General features: G+C 41.3%; 2 protein-coding genes across 3 annotated transcripts in view; one reads left to right on the forward strand and one right to left on the reverse strand.

Annotated features, from left to right (window-relative positions):
• LOC138948389 (transforming growth factor beta receptor type 3-like) overlaps positions 1-17,603 on the forward strand; it is a 66,524-nt gene extending 48,921 nt beyond the window's left edge. Inside the window, exons 11-17 of one of the 2 annotated variants that reach the window (XR_011449983.1) lie at positions 485-709; positions 1,478-1,631; positions 2,920-3,158; positions 4,302-4,437; positions 4,699-4,887; positions 7,205-14,181; positions 14,304-17,603. Coding sequence is in view for 1 of the 2 variants with exons in the window: in XM_070319919.1 (XP_070176020.1) it covers positions 485-709; positions 1,478-1,631; positions 2,920-3,158; positions 4,302-4,437; positions 4,699-4,887; positions 7,205-7,293 (1,032 nt within the window). In the remaining variant the exon portion in view is untranslated. Of the gene's footprint in view, positions 1-484; positions 710-1,477; positions 1,632-2,919; positions 3,159-4,301; positions 4,438-4,698; positions 4,888-7,204 lie in introns of both variants that reach the window. The other variant, XM_070319919.1, reaches the window with a different exon arrangement.
• Positions 8,834-9,421, reverse strand: LOC138948492 (coagulation factor V-like). The gene has a single exon (XM_070320047.1). It carries the CDS (start codon positions 9,419-9,421, stop codon positions 8,834-8,836), a length of 588 nt encoding a protein of 195 aa, XP_070176148.1.
• Positions 17,604-19,270: the final 1,667 nt, after the last annotated feature.

Raw genomic sequence — 19,270 nt, forward strand, 5'->3', positions numbered from 1 at the left:
TGCTACAGCTGTTTCTTGATATAACCGGAGATCGGTGAATGGGACCGTCCTGTAAACGTTTCATGATATAATCGGTGAATGGGACTGTGCTATAGCCGTTTCTTGATATAACCGGAGATCGGTGAAAGGGACCGTCCTAAAGCCGTTTCATAACATAACCGGAGATCGGTGAATGGGACTGTTATAGCTGTTTCATGATATAACCGGAGATCGGTTGAATGGGACTGCTATAGCCGTTTCTTGATATAACAGGAGACCAGTTGAATGGGACCGTGCTATAGCCGTTTCTTGATATAACCGGAGATCGGTGAATGGGACCGTCCTATAGCCATTTCATGATATAACCGGAGATCGGTGAATGGGACCATGCTATAGCCATTTCATGATATAACCGGAGATCGGTGAATGGGACTGTGCTATAGCCATTTCATGATATTTCCAGAGGCACTAACTTTGGTAAAAAAAACCATGTTTGTTCCTTCAGATTGTGATCCATGCATCGGGGATGGTGGGAGCCATCTTGGAAGAGGAGCTTGGCAGCGGCTACTTTGACCTCCAGGCGACCTCTGGGTCTGGATGGATGGAGACGACGGGAGACAGTTCCGATACCACCTATGTTGACGACGAAGATCTTGCGGCACACAAAGTGGAGATCGACGTGGAATGCCGCGTGCCACACGAACATAGAACTCTCTCACCAAAGGTCAAGGTAGGTCAGCTTAAATGTTACTATGACCTGACCATGTGTTGCATGATAACATGCACACAATCTGGAATGCATTCTTGCAGACAGGGTTCCCACAGGTCATGGAAAACCTGGAAAGTCATGGAATTTGATTTTTAATTTTCCAGGCCTGGAAAGTCATGGAATTCCAATTCAAGTCATGGAAAGTCATGGAATTTAACAAAAATAAGAAAGAAAAAAAAATTAACCTTTGAAATGACAGGACCAGCAAACATTACCGATAATCTGACTGCGTAGCAAATGCTTGACTTGCTTGTCGAAGAGACACTGCGTAGAAACTGACTCAAATTCAGTGCAAAGCAAGCCAGTGTCAAAACTGGCAGTGACAAGACGTAAAAGGTTTGCGTGTTCGGAAATGGCGACCTGTGGATCTAGTCATGGAAAATGTTATTGAGGCTCATGGAAAAGTCATGGAATTTTGTTTCTAAAAACCAGTGGGCACCCTGTGCAGAAATGGCGGTTTGTAGAACCTTAACGAAAGTCATACATACACACACACACACACACACACACACACACACACACACACACACACACACACACACACACACACACACACACACACACACACACACACACACACACACACACAGAGTATTCAGTTTAAGTGACACAATGAGACACACACTCAGACACAAAGACAATTTGAGTTATTTAGCGTAATGTTGATGAGAGTTTAGCATGATTTTGATGAGAGTTTAGTGTTAATAACTGCCTGCACTGTGTTAGCAGGATGTCAACATCAGTCCAGGCCACCAGGAGGCAGCTCGAGACATGTGCGACATGCAGGCATACAGCGACTCTCACTTCCTGCGGAAAGTCGGTCAGTTCCCTCACACCTCCGACATCGCTACGGGAATCTGCATCCAGGCCTCGGCAACCAGAGGTCAGTAATCATGTCCTTTTCTCCCTAAATGCGGCCCTTAGTCGAGCCTGAAGTCGGCTTCGCGAAGTCTTTTTACCGATAACTCAGTGCTAAAGCTCTGTGCGGCCAGCTTCACGTATTCGACTTAGCCCAGTTAGTTTGAGGCTTTATCCAATTATTATGTGCAGTGCAAACCATGGGGTCAATTTTGCTTCATCATATCAAATTAACTTAATTATCTCAAGCATGAGGAATTACAGTGATGGTCAACAGATGGGACACTACAACATTGTGAACAAATAAATATATGCACCAATTCATAACATTATTATTAACTAAACACTGCACACTCTCACCCTTCAAGATGTAGTATTTATACACAGAAATCACATCTCCTGATGGTTAAAGGCACAGTAAGCCTCCCGTAAACCATCACAGATACTGTCAGGCTTTTACACACAGTACAAACACCCTTCCCTTTGAACGCTTACCAAACGGGAACATCCTAGGCGCCCTCCGTAAAGAGCGAGCAATTTTCAAAGAATTTATTTTTGCGTGGTTTATCTTACCCCTGAGCCATCACGAACCTGTGTGATCACGTTTCCCTTTTTCACAATGTAGTCGTCAGTTAGTAATTTGAATGCGACTCGCTGTGAGCTTATCTGCAATAGCACGTTATTAAGTACCTCTCACTATGCACGAAACAAACGGCTGTGGTTCACAAGAACTCTAGCGATGGCTTTTGACTGTTCAGAGGAACTGGCGATAGGTTTAAACCGTCGTCTGCTACGAGAACCACGACCTTGCATGACCCTGCTTCCGGGCTTTTCTTTTTTCAAAGTTTCAAAACTTCGAATTGTACTGATCTTGTTTTGATGAAAAAGGAATTCTTTTAGGATTTAAGAATGGTTTTTAACAAGCTGTCAATTTATTATTTAGATTTTAAAAGTTAGGTCTAGCGCCAAAACACACCACGGTCTGATTGTCTCCGACACAATTCTCAAAATTAATTCTTTGAAAATTGCTTGCTCTTTATGTAGGGCACCTAGGATGTTCCCGTTTGGTGAGCGTTCAAATGGAAGGGTGTTTGTACTGTGTGTAAAAGCCTGACAGTATCTGTGATGGTTTACGGGAGGCTTACTGTGCCTTTAACATTTGTTTCTTGATGGTGTACATGTTTCTTGATGGTGTACATGTTTCTTGATGGTTTACATGTGTCTTGATGGTTTACATGTTTCTTGATGGTTTACATGTGTCTTGATGGTTTACATGTTTCTTGATGGTTTACATGTTTCTTGATGGTTTACAGACAACAACATGCATGTTGTCATGGAGAACTGCTGGGCGACTCGGTGGCCGGACGCTCAGACCAGTGACGATCAACGAGTGGTTCTGGTGGAACAGGGCTGCACGCGCTCTGCCAGTGTCAGCTGGGTACATCGCCATACAGGGGTCAAGGACACAGACACCAGCCCACAGCGATTGGTCATCAACCGACAACTGCCCCACGGGTCCTTCCTGCACTGCCAGTTGGCCTTGTGTCACAAAGTGAGTCACTCCATGTCATGTCATATCTGTGTGTACTGCCAGCTTGCCATGTTTTATGTCATGTTATGCAGGCATTGGAATTGTCCGCCGAAAGGCAAATTTACGCCGAATGGTTTTTTTGTTCCGCCAAAAAGGCAAAAACGTCCGCTGAAAAAATAACGGGGGAGGCAAAAATGGTTCTAAAAACTGAATTTAATGGCAAAGTTGGAGCTCAGATGACATCAAATTGCATCATTTGGGTTCTTTGGAGAAAAAAAATCCGGGTGGGGGGCATGCCCCCGGACTCCCAGTAGTAAGGCTAGGCGCTTCGCGCTGTCGACTTTGCTATTACTTACAAATTTCAGCCGTTTTTACTTTTTTCAATTCCCATGCCAACTTATGTCATATCTGTTTGTACTGTCGGCTGGCCTTGCGTCACAAGGTTGGTGTTACTCCATGTCATGTCATATCATATCTGTGTGTACTGTCAGCTGGTTTTGTGTCATACCATGTTGTGTCATGTCTGTGTACTGTCAGCTGACCCTATGTTATTTCATGTCATGTATGTATGTACTGTCAGCTGTCCGTGTGTCACAAGGTTGGTGTCACACCATGTATTGTCTATCTCATGGCTGGGATCAAAAACAGGCTAGTGTGTTTGTAATGTGTTGTGTGTATGTAATTTGCAGTGGTTATGTAATGTGTTGTGTGTATGTTAATGTGTTGTGTGTAAGTAATGTTGTGTGTGTGTAAAATGAGTCATGTGTGTGTTAATGTGTTGTGTGTGTGAATGTGTTGTGTGTATTGAATGTGTTTTGTGTGTATGTAATGTGTTGTGTGTATGTAATGTGTTGTGTGTATGTAATGTGTTGTGTGTATGTAATTTGCAGTGGTTATGTTATGTGTAATGTGTTGTGGTTATGTAATGTGTTGTGTGTATGTAATGTGTTGTGTTTATGTAATGTGTTGTGTGTATGTAATGTGTTGTGTATGTAATTTGCAGTGGTTATGTTATGTGTAATGTGTTGTGGTTATGTAATGTGTTGTGTGTATGTAATGTGTTGTGTTTATGTAATGTGTTGTGTGTATGTAATGTGTTGTGTGCAATCTGTTGTGTGTATATAATGTGTTGTGGTTATGTGATGTGTTGTGTGTATGTTCCAGTGTCCACCTCACTTTGAAGAGCACTGCAACGCAAACTTGCGGCCTGACAGGTTACCACGGCGACAGACAAGCCCATGCGGAATCCACACCGTCGGCCCTATAGAGGTCATTGACGCAGAGGTCCGCATACCTGGAGGTCAGTTGAACAGTTTATAACTTGTACTGTCAGTTGAACAGTTTATACATAAGAGTCAGTTGAACAGTTTATACCTGGAGGTCAGTTGTAATACCTGGTAAGAGGTTGAACAGTTTATACCTGGTAGTCAGTTGAACAGTTTATACCTGGAGGTCAGTTGAACAGTTTATACCTGGAGGTCAGTTGTAATACCTGGTAGTCAGCTGAACAGTTAACCCCTGTCATTGTTTCATGGTGTTGACTTCTGTCTCTGACTATCAGATCCAAGGACGACACTGACCACAAAGCCTGTGAGCAACGTGGACCCAAGGTCAAGGGGTCAAGGTCAGATGGACCATGCGGTGATCATCGAAGGTCTGGATGCAGGGACTGTGGTCGGTATCGCTTTTGCTGCCTTCGCCATTGGCATCCTGCTGACCGCCGCACTCTGGTTTATCCACACACACACTGGTAAGTATACTGCTGTGTGACATGAAGTGTGATGCTGTGTGTGTCATGACATGTATTGCTGTGTGTGTCATGACATATATTGCTGTGTGTGTCATGACATGTATTGCTGTGTGTCAAGGTGTGTCATGACATGTATTGCTATGTGTGTCACGACATGTATTGATGTGTGTGTCATGACATGTATTGCTGTGTGTGTCATGACATGTATTGCTGTGTGTGTGTCATGACATGTATTGCTGTGTGTGTGTCATGACATGTATTGCTGTGTGTGTCATGACATGTATTGCTGTGTGTCATGACATGTATTGCTGTGTCTGTCATGACATGTATTGCTGTGTGTGTCATGACATGTATTGCATGTGTCATGACATATATTGCTGTGTGTGTCATGACATGTATTGCGTGTGTCATGATGTGTATTGCTGTGTGCGTCATGACATGTATTGCTGTGTGTGTCATGACATGTATTACTATGTGTCATGGTGTGTCATGGCATGTATTGCTGCGTGCGTCATGACATGTATTGCTGTGTGTGTCATGACATATATTGCTGTGTGTGTCATGACATGTATTGCTGTGTGTGTCATGACATGTATTGCTGTGTGTGTCATGACATGTATTGCTGTGTGTGTCATGACATGTCTTGCTGTGTGTGTCATGACATGTATTGCCGTGTGTGTCATGACATGTATTTCTGTGTCGTATCATGTATTGCTGAGTGTGTCATGACATGTATTGCTGTGTGTGTCATGACATGTATTGCTGTGTGTGTCATGACATGTATTGCTGTGTGTCGTATCGTGTATTGCTGCGTGCGTCATGACATGTATTGCTGTGTGTGTCGTGACATGTATTGCTGTGTGTGTCGTATCATGTATTGCTGCGTGCGTCATGACATGTATTGCTCTGTGGGTCATGACATGTATTGCTGTGTGTGTCATGACATGTATTGCTGTGTGTGTCATGACATGTATTGCTGTGTGTCATGACCTGTATTGCTGTGTGTGTCATGACATGTATTGCTGTGTGTCATGACGTGTATTGCTGAGTGTGACATGACATGTATTGCTGTGTGTCATGACATGTATTGATGTGTGTTTCATGACCCCCCCGCGGGTTAGGGGGAGTCCCATATTGGTTGGGACGAGAAAGAATTTACCCGATGCTACCCAGCATGTCGTAAGAGGCGACTAACGGTTCTGTTTCTCCTTTTACCCTTGTTAAGTGTTTCTTGTATAGAATATAGTCAATGTTTGTAAAGATTTTAGTCAAGCAGTATGTAAGAAATGTTAAGTCCTTTGTACTGGAAACTTGCATTCTCCCAGTAAGGTCATATATTGTACTACGTTGCAAGCCCCTGGAGCAATTTTTTTATTAGTGCATTTGTGAACAAGAAACAATTAACAAGTGGCTCTATCCCATCTCCCCCCTTTCCCCTATCCCATCTCCCCCCTTTCCCCGTCGCGATATAACCTTGAATGGTTGAAAACGACGTTAAACACCAAATAAAGAAAGAAAGAAAGAAAGTGTGTGTCATGACATGTATTGCTGTGTGTGTCATGACATGTATTGTTGTGCATGTCATGACATGTATTGCTGTGTGTGTCATGACATGTATTGCTGTGTGTGTCATGACATGTATTGCTATGTGTGTCATGACATGTATTGATGTGTGTGTCATGACATGTATTGCTGTGTGTGTCATGACATGTATTGTTGTGCATGTCATGACATGTATTGCTGTGCATGTCATGACGTGTATTGCCGTGTGTGTCATGACATGTATTGCTGTGTGTCGTATTGTGTATTGCTGCGTGCATCATGACATGTATTGCTGTGTGTGTCATGACAAGTATTGCTGTGTGTGGCATGACATGTATTGCTGTGTGTGTCATTAGTTGTATTGCTCTGTGTGTCATAACATGTATTGCTTTGTGTGTCATAACATGTATTGCTGTGTGTGTCATAACATGTATTGCTGTGTGCGTCAAGACGTGTATTGCTGTGTGTGTCATGACATGTATTGTTGTGTGTAGTATCGTGTATTGCTGTGTGCATCATGACATGTATTGCTGTGTGTGTCATGACAAGTATTGCTGTGTGTGTCATGACATGTATTGCTGTGCGTGTCGTGACATGTATTGCTGTGTGTGTGTCATGACATGTTTTGCTGTGTATGTCATGTATTGCTGTGCGTGTCATGTCATGTATTGCTGTGTGTGTCGTGAAATGTATTGCTGTATGTCATGACGTGTATTACTATGTGTCATGACGTGTATTGCTGTGTCATGATGTGTATTACTATGTGTCATTTCAGGTCCCAGCAAGCGCGGCATGACGACGGTCAGTATGGTCGGCACCAGCGGAGATCTGACCCCCAACTCCTCCTCCCCCATCTCCGCCTGATGTCCTCAACCTTTGATCTCCCACATTTGACCTTGACCTCAAGGGATAACACTCTCAGGGAAATGAGAAATGGAAATGGGGAGGGAGATCACCTGCAGCTAATACCTGACTTTGTGCATAAAGTGATGATAAACAACTGGCTTATTCTGCTGATGGAGCTAGTGTTCTGCAGAGACTCTAGGTGACATTGCTGCTTGCAGAAGGAAGTATTTTCTTCTGCAGAGACTTGGCTGTCCTTGTTTCTTGAAGGTCAGTGGCGATACGTGTCAGGGTTGGTCTGGTTTGGACACGGATAAAGCGATAAAGCTGGACACCAAACCTGGATACCGATAAAGGGATAAAGTTGGACATGGATAAAGCTGTGATAGAAGCGGAAAGGAGATCAACAATTGCTGATCTGTTCTTGGATTTGTCTTTGGAGGACATTTGAGCAACAGCTGTTTGCACTTGGTACTTGAAGGTTCATGTTCTGCACTTGTTCTTGTCAAGCTTATGATGCTTGAGAGTTAGATTGGTACGCCTTCAGTAACTGAAATAAAGCTTCTGCAGTATGGGTTAACATTGAACATTCAACATGCAGATGGGAGGGCCCTTAGATGACAGGACAGACATCTGTCAGCAATGGAACAGCTGACTATCAGCAGACATCGTCAAGAAAATGGGCACTGTGGATAAATCATGAAATGGGCGCTGTGGGTACATGGCCATCATGGATCAAGCGGGATCAGTGTCACAGCCACAGGACATGCAGGCAGTCAGAGTCGTGTGAAATTCAGTGACGTTTGAAGTACGGGTAATATTTAAAGAGCAAAAACAAAGCTGAGTTTCTCTCTCACATTGTGATCTACTGGCTGCATGTTCTGGTGGCAGACACAGAAAACAACTACCAGTTCCCAATTACCGTGATCCTCGTTGAAGCAGCATCAGGATCATTGTAGGATTCAAAGTGTTCCTGAAACAGGATTGTTGTGATTCAGAGTGTTCCTGAAACAGGATTGTTGTGATTCAAAGTGTTCCTGAAACAAGTTCATAGAGTGATTCAAATTGTTGCTGAAACACACCTGTTTGAAAACTTAAACTGTGATTGGCAGTGACTCATGAACCATCAGTTAACAAAGAATTTGTGTTATTTTGTAAACCACAGAACTTATGTGTATAATTATTTGAAATGAGACTTGTTTGCTTATCTTAAACCGTGGACTGTGTATATGTCCATCTTTAACGGTGGACTGTGTAGATATGACAGAGGACTGTGTTGCTGTCTATCTGTGAGGGTGGACTCGGTTGACGGGTGGAAGAACTTGTGAAGGCTACTAGACACTGTGGCAGTGCATGATGGGAGAAGACTGCTTAAGACAGCTGATGACAGCTGTAAAACTCATTCAGGGAATGCCGGCTGTAACAGCCATTGTGAACACGATATTGTTTAATTTAGGGTTAATTTATTCCTACATAGAGAAGACAATGAGGCCACTCGTATAACTGAGAATTTGCACGTCTGTAGGCGCTACTGCCATAGTAGTGTCTGTAGACACTGCTGTCATGTGATGTCTGCAGACACCGCTGTCATGGTGACGTCTGTAGACACTGCTGTAGTGGTGATGTCTGTAGACACCGCTGTCATGGTGATGTCTGTGGACACCGCTGTCATGGTGATGTCTGGGGACACCGCTGTCATGGTGATGTCTGTAGACACTGCTGTCATGGTGATGTCTGTAGACACTGCTGTCATGGTGATGTCTGTAGACACCGCTGTCATGGTGATGTCTGTGGACACCGCTGTCATGGTGATGTCTGTGGACACCGCTGTCATGGTGATGTCTGTAGACACTGCTGTCATGGTGATGTCTGTGGACACCGCTGTCATGGTGATGTCTGTGGACACCGCTGTCATGGTGATGTCTGTAGACACCGCTGTCATGGTGATGTCTGTAGACACTGCTGTTATGGTGATGTCTGTAGACACCGCTGTCATGGTGATGTCTGTAGACACTGCTGTCATGGTGATGTCTGTAGACACTGCTGTCATGGTGATGTCTGTAGACACTGCTGTCATGGTGATGTCTGTAGACACCGCTGTCATGGTGATGTCTGTAGACACCGCTGTCGTTGTGATGTCTGCTGCCATGTACATTTGGATGCTGTCTCTTGCCTGTGCTTGGCCTCTTGTTTTTGTTTTCTTTCTTTGGTGCCAGCATTGTTATGCTCTCTTCTCTTTGAAACTGTCTTCAGCTTTTTTTTTGTCTACAAATGTTATTTTATGAAAACCTCTGGTTTCTTTTTAACCGTATTCTTGTTTTGATGCGAGCTTTTTTGTTCACACATTTTATTTCTGTAAACCTCATGTTAATTTGTTATTTCTGGTTCCTACATTCGATGTAGCACTACCTCTGGTTTTAATTTGCACTTCACACTGTCAATGGACTGCTGCATCCACGACGAATTGGCCAGGGCAGAAAAAAGATGGAATTTTCCATGTTGGCATAATTTTCTTGTTGATGTGGTTGTGTTTAATTTCAATGTCATTTGACAGTCTTATATTTTCTTGAAGAAAATGTGCTCTTACATAAGCCAAGTTTTCGTGAAACAGTCAATCAATAAATGAAATGTAGGGAGGTAATGAATGACAAGACTTTGCAGTGACAAGTGTAATCTGTTTCATGATCTGTTTTCTTGGATGTAGCTCTACCCTGTCGTTTAAAAAACTACGCAGAAAGTACAGTAATTACAAGTAGTAAAACACGGTGAAAACTGAAACATAAAGTACAATAATCACAAGTAGTGAAAGACAGTAAAACCTGAAACACAAAGTACAGTAATCACAAATAGTGAAACAGAGTGAAAACTGAAACATTTGACAAAGAACAATAATCACAAGTAGTGAAACAGGGTGAACACTGAAGCATTTTATAAAGTACAATACAGTCGAGATCATTTAACACGAAAAAACGATAAGCCGAGAAAAAAACATTACGCGAAACATGTTGTCAGTCCCACTCATTCCCTTCATAAACCCTACTAAAAAAAACCATCATAACGCGAATTAAAACGATCTGAGACTCATGCAAAAAACGTTAACACGAAGCCGATTCTCGGTCTCTTGCACCACCAAACAACTGTTTTATTCAACTTGTAGCTTCTAAAGCGAGAAGTGTTCACGTGTTTGCACGGCCCATTGAAAGAAAGAATGAAATGGTCGACGTAAACTTAGACTTTATCATGAAGTCGGTACAGCTCTCTTGTGGTGTTTGCTTCTTGCGCGTGCATATTCTTCCCGATAATTCCATAATCTCTCACTTTGGAAATTGGAGCAGATGGCACACAAATGTCACGGTGTATCAAGATTCTGAAGTCACTTCCGAAAACACTCTACGGCTTACGCGCGTTTGTTCGGTTGGTCAGCACCGATCAACTCTGTTGAAGCGTTTATACTTAAAACGGGTATCTTCTATGCTTTAATCATTTCATCACTTCATTGGCCCGTCAAAACACGGAAAAAAGCGGCTTCCTTTGGAAAGAGAGCCTTTTATTCGCTGTCAGAGAAATGAAGCGACCCGAAAGTCAGACTCCTGCGAAGTTAACAACAACAAGACGCGGGCTGTATTCTTACACAAAAGAGTACTTCCGTTTAAACCGAAAGCTGAAACCGAATCGCGTTAGCAGTTCAAACGAGTTTCGCGAACATCGCTGCAAGTAAACCGATTTCAAAATAGTTTGATCATTTTTGTTATCGCGAGAAAAAAACGTTAATTCGAAAAAAAATATTGGTCCCTTTCATTTCGTGTAAAGCGATCTCGACTGTAATCACAAGTACCGTATTTGACGGATTACAAGACGCACTGTTTCATAAGCCGCACCCCCGACTTTTAACAACAAAAAATGGGACGAGCCACGTATAGGCCGCGTCACTATATTAGCCGCCGTCGAAAAAAATATAATCAGATCGTGTCAATCAATCAAAACAACCAGGCAAACGAAAGTACGGTATTTGGCGAAATCGGCTCCGAGAATAAACAAGTGAAACAAAGAAGAAAAGTGAAAAAGTTTAAAGAAAAATATCACACACACAATTTGTAACCAACACACACATGTAGTCCCGCCCGGAATAAGCTTTTGTGGGATGATTTACGACTTTTGCGCACATTTCGAGCAGATGAAAACACAACATGGCGGCTCTCGCTCCTCCAACTATCGCAAGACACAAAAAAACGAAATCTCGCGCACGCGAGATCCTGATACATCCGGTGTTTCTCTGTACGCTATCTTGTCACGACGACTTGTTGACAAACGAAGATTTGCGAAAGAAAGAGAAAAGCGCCGAGTCTTGAGTAGAGAGCTAATAAAGTACCAGTAATCGCTAATCGAGCGAAATGAAAATCCGCGGCGACTTCCATTAGGTGAGTGCTATTCAAGTTTAGGTAACGTTTTAGCCGCATCTTTTTATAAGCCGCAATGCGATTTTTGTTGAAAAAAAGTCGCGGCTTGTAGTCCGTTAAATACGGTACTGAATTAGGTATTACATTTTATAATAATCATGGGTAGTGAAACAGGCCAAAACATCTAGTGTCTTATAATCTGTTGTAGATATGTTTATAATGTTTAATTAACTTTGTTAGTCAAGTTGTGTAGAATGTTGGCATGGTAGCCAGGGTTAATTGCATAACGGCAGCTGTTTGGACTACCCGGAGTGGCAGAGATGGTATGGGTGGCTTTTGGATGGAACCTCTGCCGTGGCGTTTTGTTGTGAGTTTTGGTTGTGTAGGCATTCTGTGACATTGTTTAAGCATAGGGGTTTTAACCCAATTGTGTACATAATATATGTTACAATTTGTATCCATGATATCATGTATTATAATGATTATTGGAATGAATATATCGGCATTTGTATCCATGTTTTCTTACTGTGTTATTGGTCAGTTGTGTTTTGTTTTTCAGTTGATATGATGTAATTTTAATATTGACAGCATTTTTGAGATTTCCTATAGGCTGTGCGTGTTGTTGTGTAGTTGGATATCTTGTGTACCAGATCTGATATTGAGCATACAAACTTTGTATTTTTATGTACGATTTTTATCTTTCTTTTTTTCTTCTCTGAATACAAAGATGCGCAGTAATTATAAGACATTCAAGTGTTCACTTTAACAGAAGTCAGTGCTTGAACGTTTTACTTTTCAACTACAAAATGGAATGCAGAACAAGGGGAGACTCTTTCAAATACCTAGGAAATAGGAGTGATATACCCAGGTACATGTATTGGGAAAGACATATCCAGGAATTAGGGTCAGAGAGAGACATGTATACCCCGGAATTAGGCGAGACAGAACCCAGGAATTAGGCGAGACATACCCAGGAATTAGGAGAGACTCCTAGACTAAGCCACAAATGAGCAAAGACTTTACAAAAGATTCCTACAAATACCTGCCAATTAGAAATACCTGGGAATTAGAAGAAACTCTTAGAATTAGAAATAACTGGGAATTGGAAGAGACTGGTAGAAATACATTAGAAGATAAGGGAAATTAATTATGTGACGCTTACAGTTACACATTTATATATATATATATGTATAATAGACATAGATGTGATTTTCACCTGAGTGATTAATCTTAATTAATTGTGAGGGATCCAAACGGTTTACCCAGTAACATTAAATATTTTAGGATCAACCACAGGAGAGGAACTACAATGTATTTATTGCCAGACCTCCATTCTCTTAGGTTCATCTGTAATTTTTATGTTAAACGGTTTGATCTTGCATTGTTATTTTCTCGTTAACTTCTTGTAAATGTGAGCTAGGATGGAAAGTACTATGGTACATGTCTTTGACTTTCTGGTTCTGATGTGTTTTTGTTTTTTTACACAGGGTCTTGTTGTGACTTTTGTTTGACGATTACCTCATATTGTTTTACACACAGTGAAGTAACGTTTTACCTCATGACGGAAGGGGAAGAGAGAGAGAGAAAGGGATGAGAGAGAGAGAGAGAGAGAGAGAGTGTGTGTGTGTGTGTGTGTGTGTGTGTGTGTGTGTGTGTGTGTGTGTGTGTGTGTGTGTGTGTGATATTTAATGGTAAGAAGGGTGTTACAGGGATTGACTTTGTTGCGCATTTATCAGTATTTACTGAAGTTTGTTTTGTGACTTCTAACTCCAACCCTTGTCTTGTCTTTCTGCTGGTTATGTAATATGTATTAGTCTCCTCCTTTGTGTACTATTTATACTGTATCAGTACCTTTAAAACGGTATGATGTGTACAGGGATGTTGGAAGTTAAGTACCTTTAAGACGGTCTGATCTGCACAGGGACGTTTGAACTTAAGTACCGTTAAAACGGTCTGATCTAAACTATTTACACTGGTGTTTGAAGTTAAGAACCTGTAAGATCTGTACTCGTTTTTATTGGTGTTTGAAGTTGATGCACCTTTAAGAAGTGAGTTACTTTCAGATGTCTAATCTGTATTCATCAAAGTGTTTGCCGACGGGCGCTGTGGCGGGGTGGTAAGACGTCGGCCTCGTAATCGGAAGGTCGAGGGTTCGAATCCCGGCCGCGGCCGCCTGGTGGGTTAAGAGTGGAGATTTTTCCGATCTCCCAGGTCAACTTGTGTGCAGACCTGCTAGTGACTTATCCCCCTTCGTGTGTACACGCAACCACAAGACCAAGTGCGCACGGAAAAGATCCTGTAATCCATGTCAGAGTTCGGTGGGTTATGGAAACACGAAAATACCCAGCATGCTTCCTCCGAAAGCGGCGTGTGGCAGCCTAAATGGCAGGGTAAAAACGGTCATACACGTAAAATTCCACTCGTGTAAAAACACGAGTGTACATGGGAGTTTCAGCCCACGAACGCAGAAGAAGAATCAAAGTGTTGGCTAACTAGAGCTGATAACAGTAAGGTAACGTCTTCAAAGCAGACTCAATGTCGGGGTTTTGCTGATTAGAGCTGATAACAGAAAGGTAACGTCTTCAAAGCAGACTCAATGTCGGGGTTTTGCTGATTAGAGCTGATAACAGTAAGGTAACGTCTTCAAAGCAGACTCAATGTCGGGTTTTTTTCTTTGGCGGAGCAAACATCTGTTTTGTTTTTTACTGTTAGTGTCTGAGTACATTGTGAAACTTGACCTCATTAATTATTTCAGTTTATACAAACCTCAACTGTTTGTTTATGTGTGTTGAAAATACTTATTGTTGATGAAATTGCGACTTGATATTATTATTACCTTTGCTGACAAACACGTAGTAAAAATGTGTTTTTGTGTTGTTTGGCCATGTATTATGATATAAAAACAAAACAAAAAAAGCTGTCGAATGTGACATGTTGATGTTATGAATTCATGTGACTGGCAGCGGACCGTGGGTATGGACGCTAACGATGTTGGCTTTCACGGTGATGTCCTAAGGAGCCTGGTTTACGTGTACGTTACAACCCCCCTCTTCTCAGTGGATTCTGGCAATGCCTCACATATTTCAAACACCCTTTGAGAGCAAATGAAATGCGGGGCCAGGGACATAGACTGTGATCTGCACATACAAGATAATTACACATTGTAATTCCATCAAGTTGGCGTTTCCATGAAACAGATTCTGTGATTGGTCAGAATGCCCCAACTCATTAAAAATTACCAGTCATTATTTCTCGATGAACGCTAGTTAAATAACTTACAAATCAAATCAAATCAAATCAAATTTTATTTTTCGAGGGTTGTGGCATAAGCAATACAACAAGCTTTTTTTCAACCAGCCCTCGCCCAGAGAGGGGACAAAAGCCAATGACCACCGGCTGACGAGGCGCATTGATACAACCTCAATTAGTCTCGGTTAGCTTTGATGGTCATTTTACAGGTAAGAAATATACAAGGCCTACGAAATACCGAGACCATAAGTTATGCGAAGTGATGACGTTGATTGCTTGACGTAAGATGATGCATGAATTCTTCTGATCAATCACAGAATCTGTTTCATTGAAACGCCAACTTGATTGAAAGACAATAAGCTATAAGTCCGAATGAAATGCAGAACTGCTAACCACATTCTTAGAGAAGTTGATCAGATATAGGCCTTGGTCAGAATGTAGGCTAAACAGTTCAGCGGATTTTACAGGGGAGTTGATCTTCAGATATAGGCCTATACCCGTTAAGATGCAAGCCTCGGTCAGAATGTAGGCTAAACAGTTCATGGGGATTTTACAGAGAAGTTGATCTTCAGATATAAGACACAAAGCTAGGTGGCATTGGAATGCTGAACTGTTAAGAGAATTTTATACCAATAGTCCACTATTGTACAAGGCAGAAGGTTTTTTTAAAGGTGGCAATGATGTAAGAATCCCTTCATCTGACAGCAATCATTGTGACTTTGAAAAGCCGAGAGCTATATTGGCAGCAGTATCCTGCAGTGCCTCAGTTGTGTGTGTTCGTGTGTGTTAGTTGTGTCTCAAGTCCCCATTGTTTCTTCATGTTCTATCCTAAGTCCCCATTGTGTGTGTTATGTCCTAAGTCCCCATTGTTTGTTCATGTTCTATCCTAAGTCCCCATTGTTTGTTCATGTTCTATCCTAAGTCCCCATTGTTTCTTCATGTTCTATCCTAAGTCCCCATTGTTTGTGTTATGTCCCAAGCCCAAATTGTGTGTGTTATGTCCTAAGCCCAAATTGTGTGTGGGTCTGGTGCCGTTTAAAAGCCTCTGCTGTCCTTCTGTAAGAAGTTTTAGTCGTCCCCAACCCCCCTCCCTTTCCCAACTGTTTAAAGGCGGATTACACGGCAACAGAAGAGACAGTCACGGGTAACTGAGGCGTCTGTGGTTCATTGTTGCCATGGTTACTTTACGACAATGATGGCATGGGTATGTGCTGTTTACGCAGTGTATGTTGAGAGAAAGAATGTTTTAGTCATGCGGTAAATAGCTATGAAGACTGTGGTAGAAATTGATAAGGAAAGGAAGATTGCGATAGAACTAAGAAGCATAATCAGGAAGACTGTGGTAGAAGCATGACAAGGAAAGGAAGAGTAGAAGTATTATAAGGAAAGGAAGAGTGTGGAAGAAGTATTCTTTGTTGCCCATGACAACAACCCTTTGCTGACATTTGTTTGTCAAGCTGCGGAGTGACCTTGATAGTTGACCTTTCACCATAAGTTTTTTTTGTGTATATAATATACTTGTTATCTTTGTAAAGAATGTGCAGTGTTTGTGTTGTTATTTTGCAAGAAAAAAACCCAGATAAGTTTGGGGTGTTTTCTATAAGGGCTATAACCCTGACAGGAGCTGTTTCTTTGGGCTAACGCTAATGGTTGTTTCCCTCTTGGTGGTGTGGTGACGTTACCTGTGACACCTATGCTGGTTATGAAAAAGATTTATGGTTAGGGCCTAAGTCTGCTTTAGGTTCCACTCTCAAACAGGGATTTTGTTATTGTGATGTGCTGTTGTGTTGTGACCCGTGTTTTATTGTGTACTGAGCATTGTGCGAGTCAAGTCACGTGGTGTGTACCTCTCATCGGATTCGACTGTACGTGAACTCATCCTCTCTCTGATTAGATCTTGGTGGTCATTGCAATGGAGTGTAACTGACCTCAAATACATCCTCTATATTTAGATCTTGGTGGTTGTTGGAATGGAGTGTAACTGACCTCAAATACATCCTCTCTCTGTTTAGATCTTGGTGGTCATTGCAATGGAGTGTAACTGACCTCTATTCATCTTCTCTCTGATTAGATTTTGGTGGTCATTGGAATGGAGTGTAACTGACCTCTATTTTTAGATTTTGGTGGTCATTGGAATGGAGTGTAACTGACCTCTATGTTTAGATTTTGGTGGTCATTGGAATGGAGTGTAACTGACCTCTATGTTTAGATCTTGGTGGTCATTGGAATGGAATGTAACTGACCTCAAATACATCCTCTATGTTAAGATCTTGGTGGTCATTGGAATGGAGTGTAACTGACCTCAAATACATCCTCTATGTTAAGATCTTGGTGGTCATTGGAATGGAGTGTAACTGACCTCAAATACATCCTCTATGTTAAGATCTTGGTGGTCATTGGAATGGAGTGTAACTGACCTCAAATACATCCTCTATGTTAAGATCTTGGTGGTCATTGGAATGGAGTGTAACTGACCTCAAATACATCCTCTATGTTTAGATCTTGGTGGTCATTGGAATGGAGTGTAACTGACCTCAAATACATCCTCTATGTTTAGATCTTGGTGGTCATTGGAATGGAGTGTAACTGACCTCAAATACATCCTCTGTGTTTTACGGTTGTTCTTGTGAGAGGTATTGTTGATCCTATAATGTGTGAAATAAAAAGATGTCCTATAAAAGGAAAGTGCTGTGTTTTTCTGTTGTATAGATGCGTGCATTCACGAATATTTAAAAAACATTCCGACATTAAAGAAAAAAATTGAACAACTAAATAAATAAGAAATAAAGTAATTATAAATGTATACGATACAAATCAATTAAATGAATAACGAAACAAATATATATTTTACAAAAATAACGACATTGGAAAAGAACAATAAATGTATGATAAAAAAGAATTAGTAAAAAGACAACAAAAATCCAGAAATAAAGTGGCCAACAAATTATTGCACCCCTTTTTGTACTCCAATTAAACCATTAATTCCGGTGGCATTTTATTCAAACTGGCATAGCTTCCGATACTTGCATCTTGCCATCTAGAAAATGGCATGACTTCGCACGCACATAGGATACTAGTTTTGACGAGCACCATCAAATGTTAGAGGAAAGGGAGTTTCGTGCCCAACTACATAAAGACGGACAGACAGACAGACAGAAACATGCAAGCAATCGCTCAGGTAGGAGAAGGGCTCCGAATATGGACCGCTTTTTGTTTCATGCTGATAACAAGCTTGTTTTCTTGCGAAGAAGTTTCATTTTGTGTATGGTAGTCCTTCTCTCATAGGTTAACCGTTAGGCCTAATTAGAGTGAAACAGCTTTGATATACATTCAGCAAAAATTAAATACAGAAAAATTCACAAGAGTCCATATTAGGAGCCTGGGCGCCTAATATGGACCAGTGAAGCGGCCTTCACGAATCACTGTAAAAAGCCCCCTATATTTCAAAATAACATGATGCAACTTGGTGTACAAGTCAACCTTATTAAAATATGCTCTAGATTGATCTGTTTCGGGTTGATGAGAGCATTATTTGAAACACACCAGGAAACTAAAGAAGCTTATCAAAAACAGAGTGAAAATAAGTGAAATTATCAACTTCCACGAAAAGAAGACTTTTTCTTGCATTTTTTTTTAATTCTCGAGGGCTAGTTATGGGTTATTTCCAGTAAGCTTCTTAATGAATTAATGAAAACAGCCTTTAGCTTTTATTTTCTTTGATTTGTTGAAGGTGGTCCATAATTATTAGGGGACTCGCACATACTTTGAGATTTTGCTATTATTTTTTGTTTGCAGTAGAAACTCGGGGTCAACACTGCTAAAATTTAACAAATACCGTCTTAGCTGTCATATATAGCCATTTTTCGGTGATAAAAGCTTTGGCTGTGGACAAAAACGAGTCCGTTTTAGGCGTCAAATTTAGAGTGAACGCTGCCAAAAGTGAACAAGTTGCGTAAGGCGAAATTACTACATTTAGTCAAGCTGTAGAACTCACAGAATGAAACTGAACGCACTGCATTTTTTCACAATGACCGTAGTCCGCCGCTTGTGCAAAACGGAGGGAAACTGATGAGCCTGTTCAGCGCGGTAGTGGTTTCGCTGTGCTGCATAGCACGCTATTCTGGTACCTCTCTTCGTTTTAAATTTTTGAGCGTGTTTTTAATCCAAACATATCATATCTATATGTTTTTGGAATCAGGAACTGACAAGGAATAAGATGAAATTGTTTTTAAATGGATTTCGGAAATTTAATTTTGATCATAATTTTTATATTTTTAATTTTCAGAGCTTGTTTTTAATCCAAATATAACATATTTATATGTTTATGGAATCAGGAAAGGATGTAGAATAAG

This window comes from Littorina saxatilis, linkage group LG15 (assembly GCF_037325665.1).
Source record: "Littorina saxatilis isolate snail1 linkage group LG15, US_GU_Lsax_2.0, whole genome shotgun sequence".
Lineage (NCBI taxonomy): Eukaryota > Metazoa > Mollusca > Gastropoda > Littorinimorpha > Littorinidae > Littorina > Littorina saxatilis.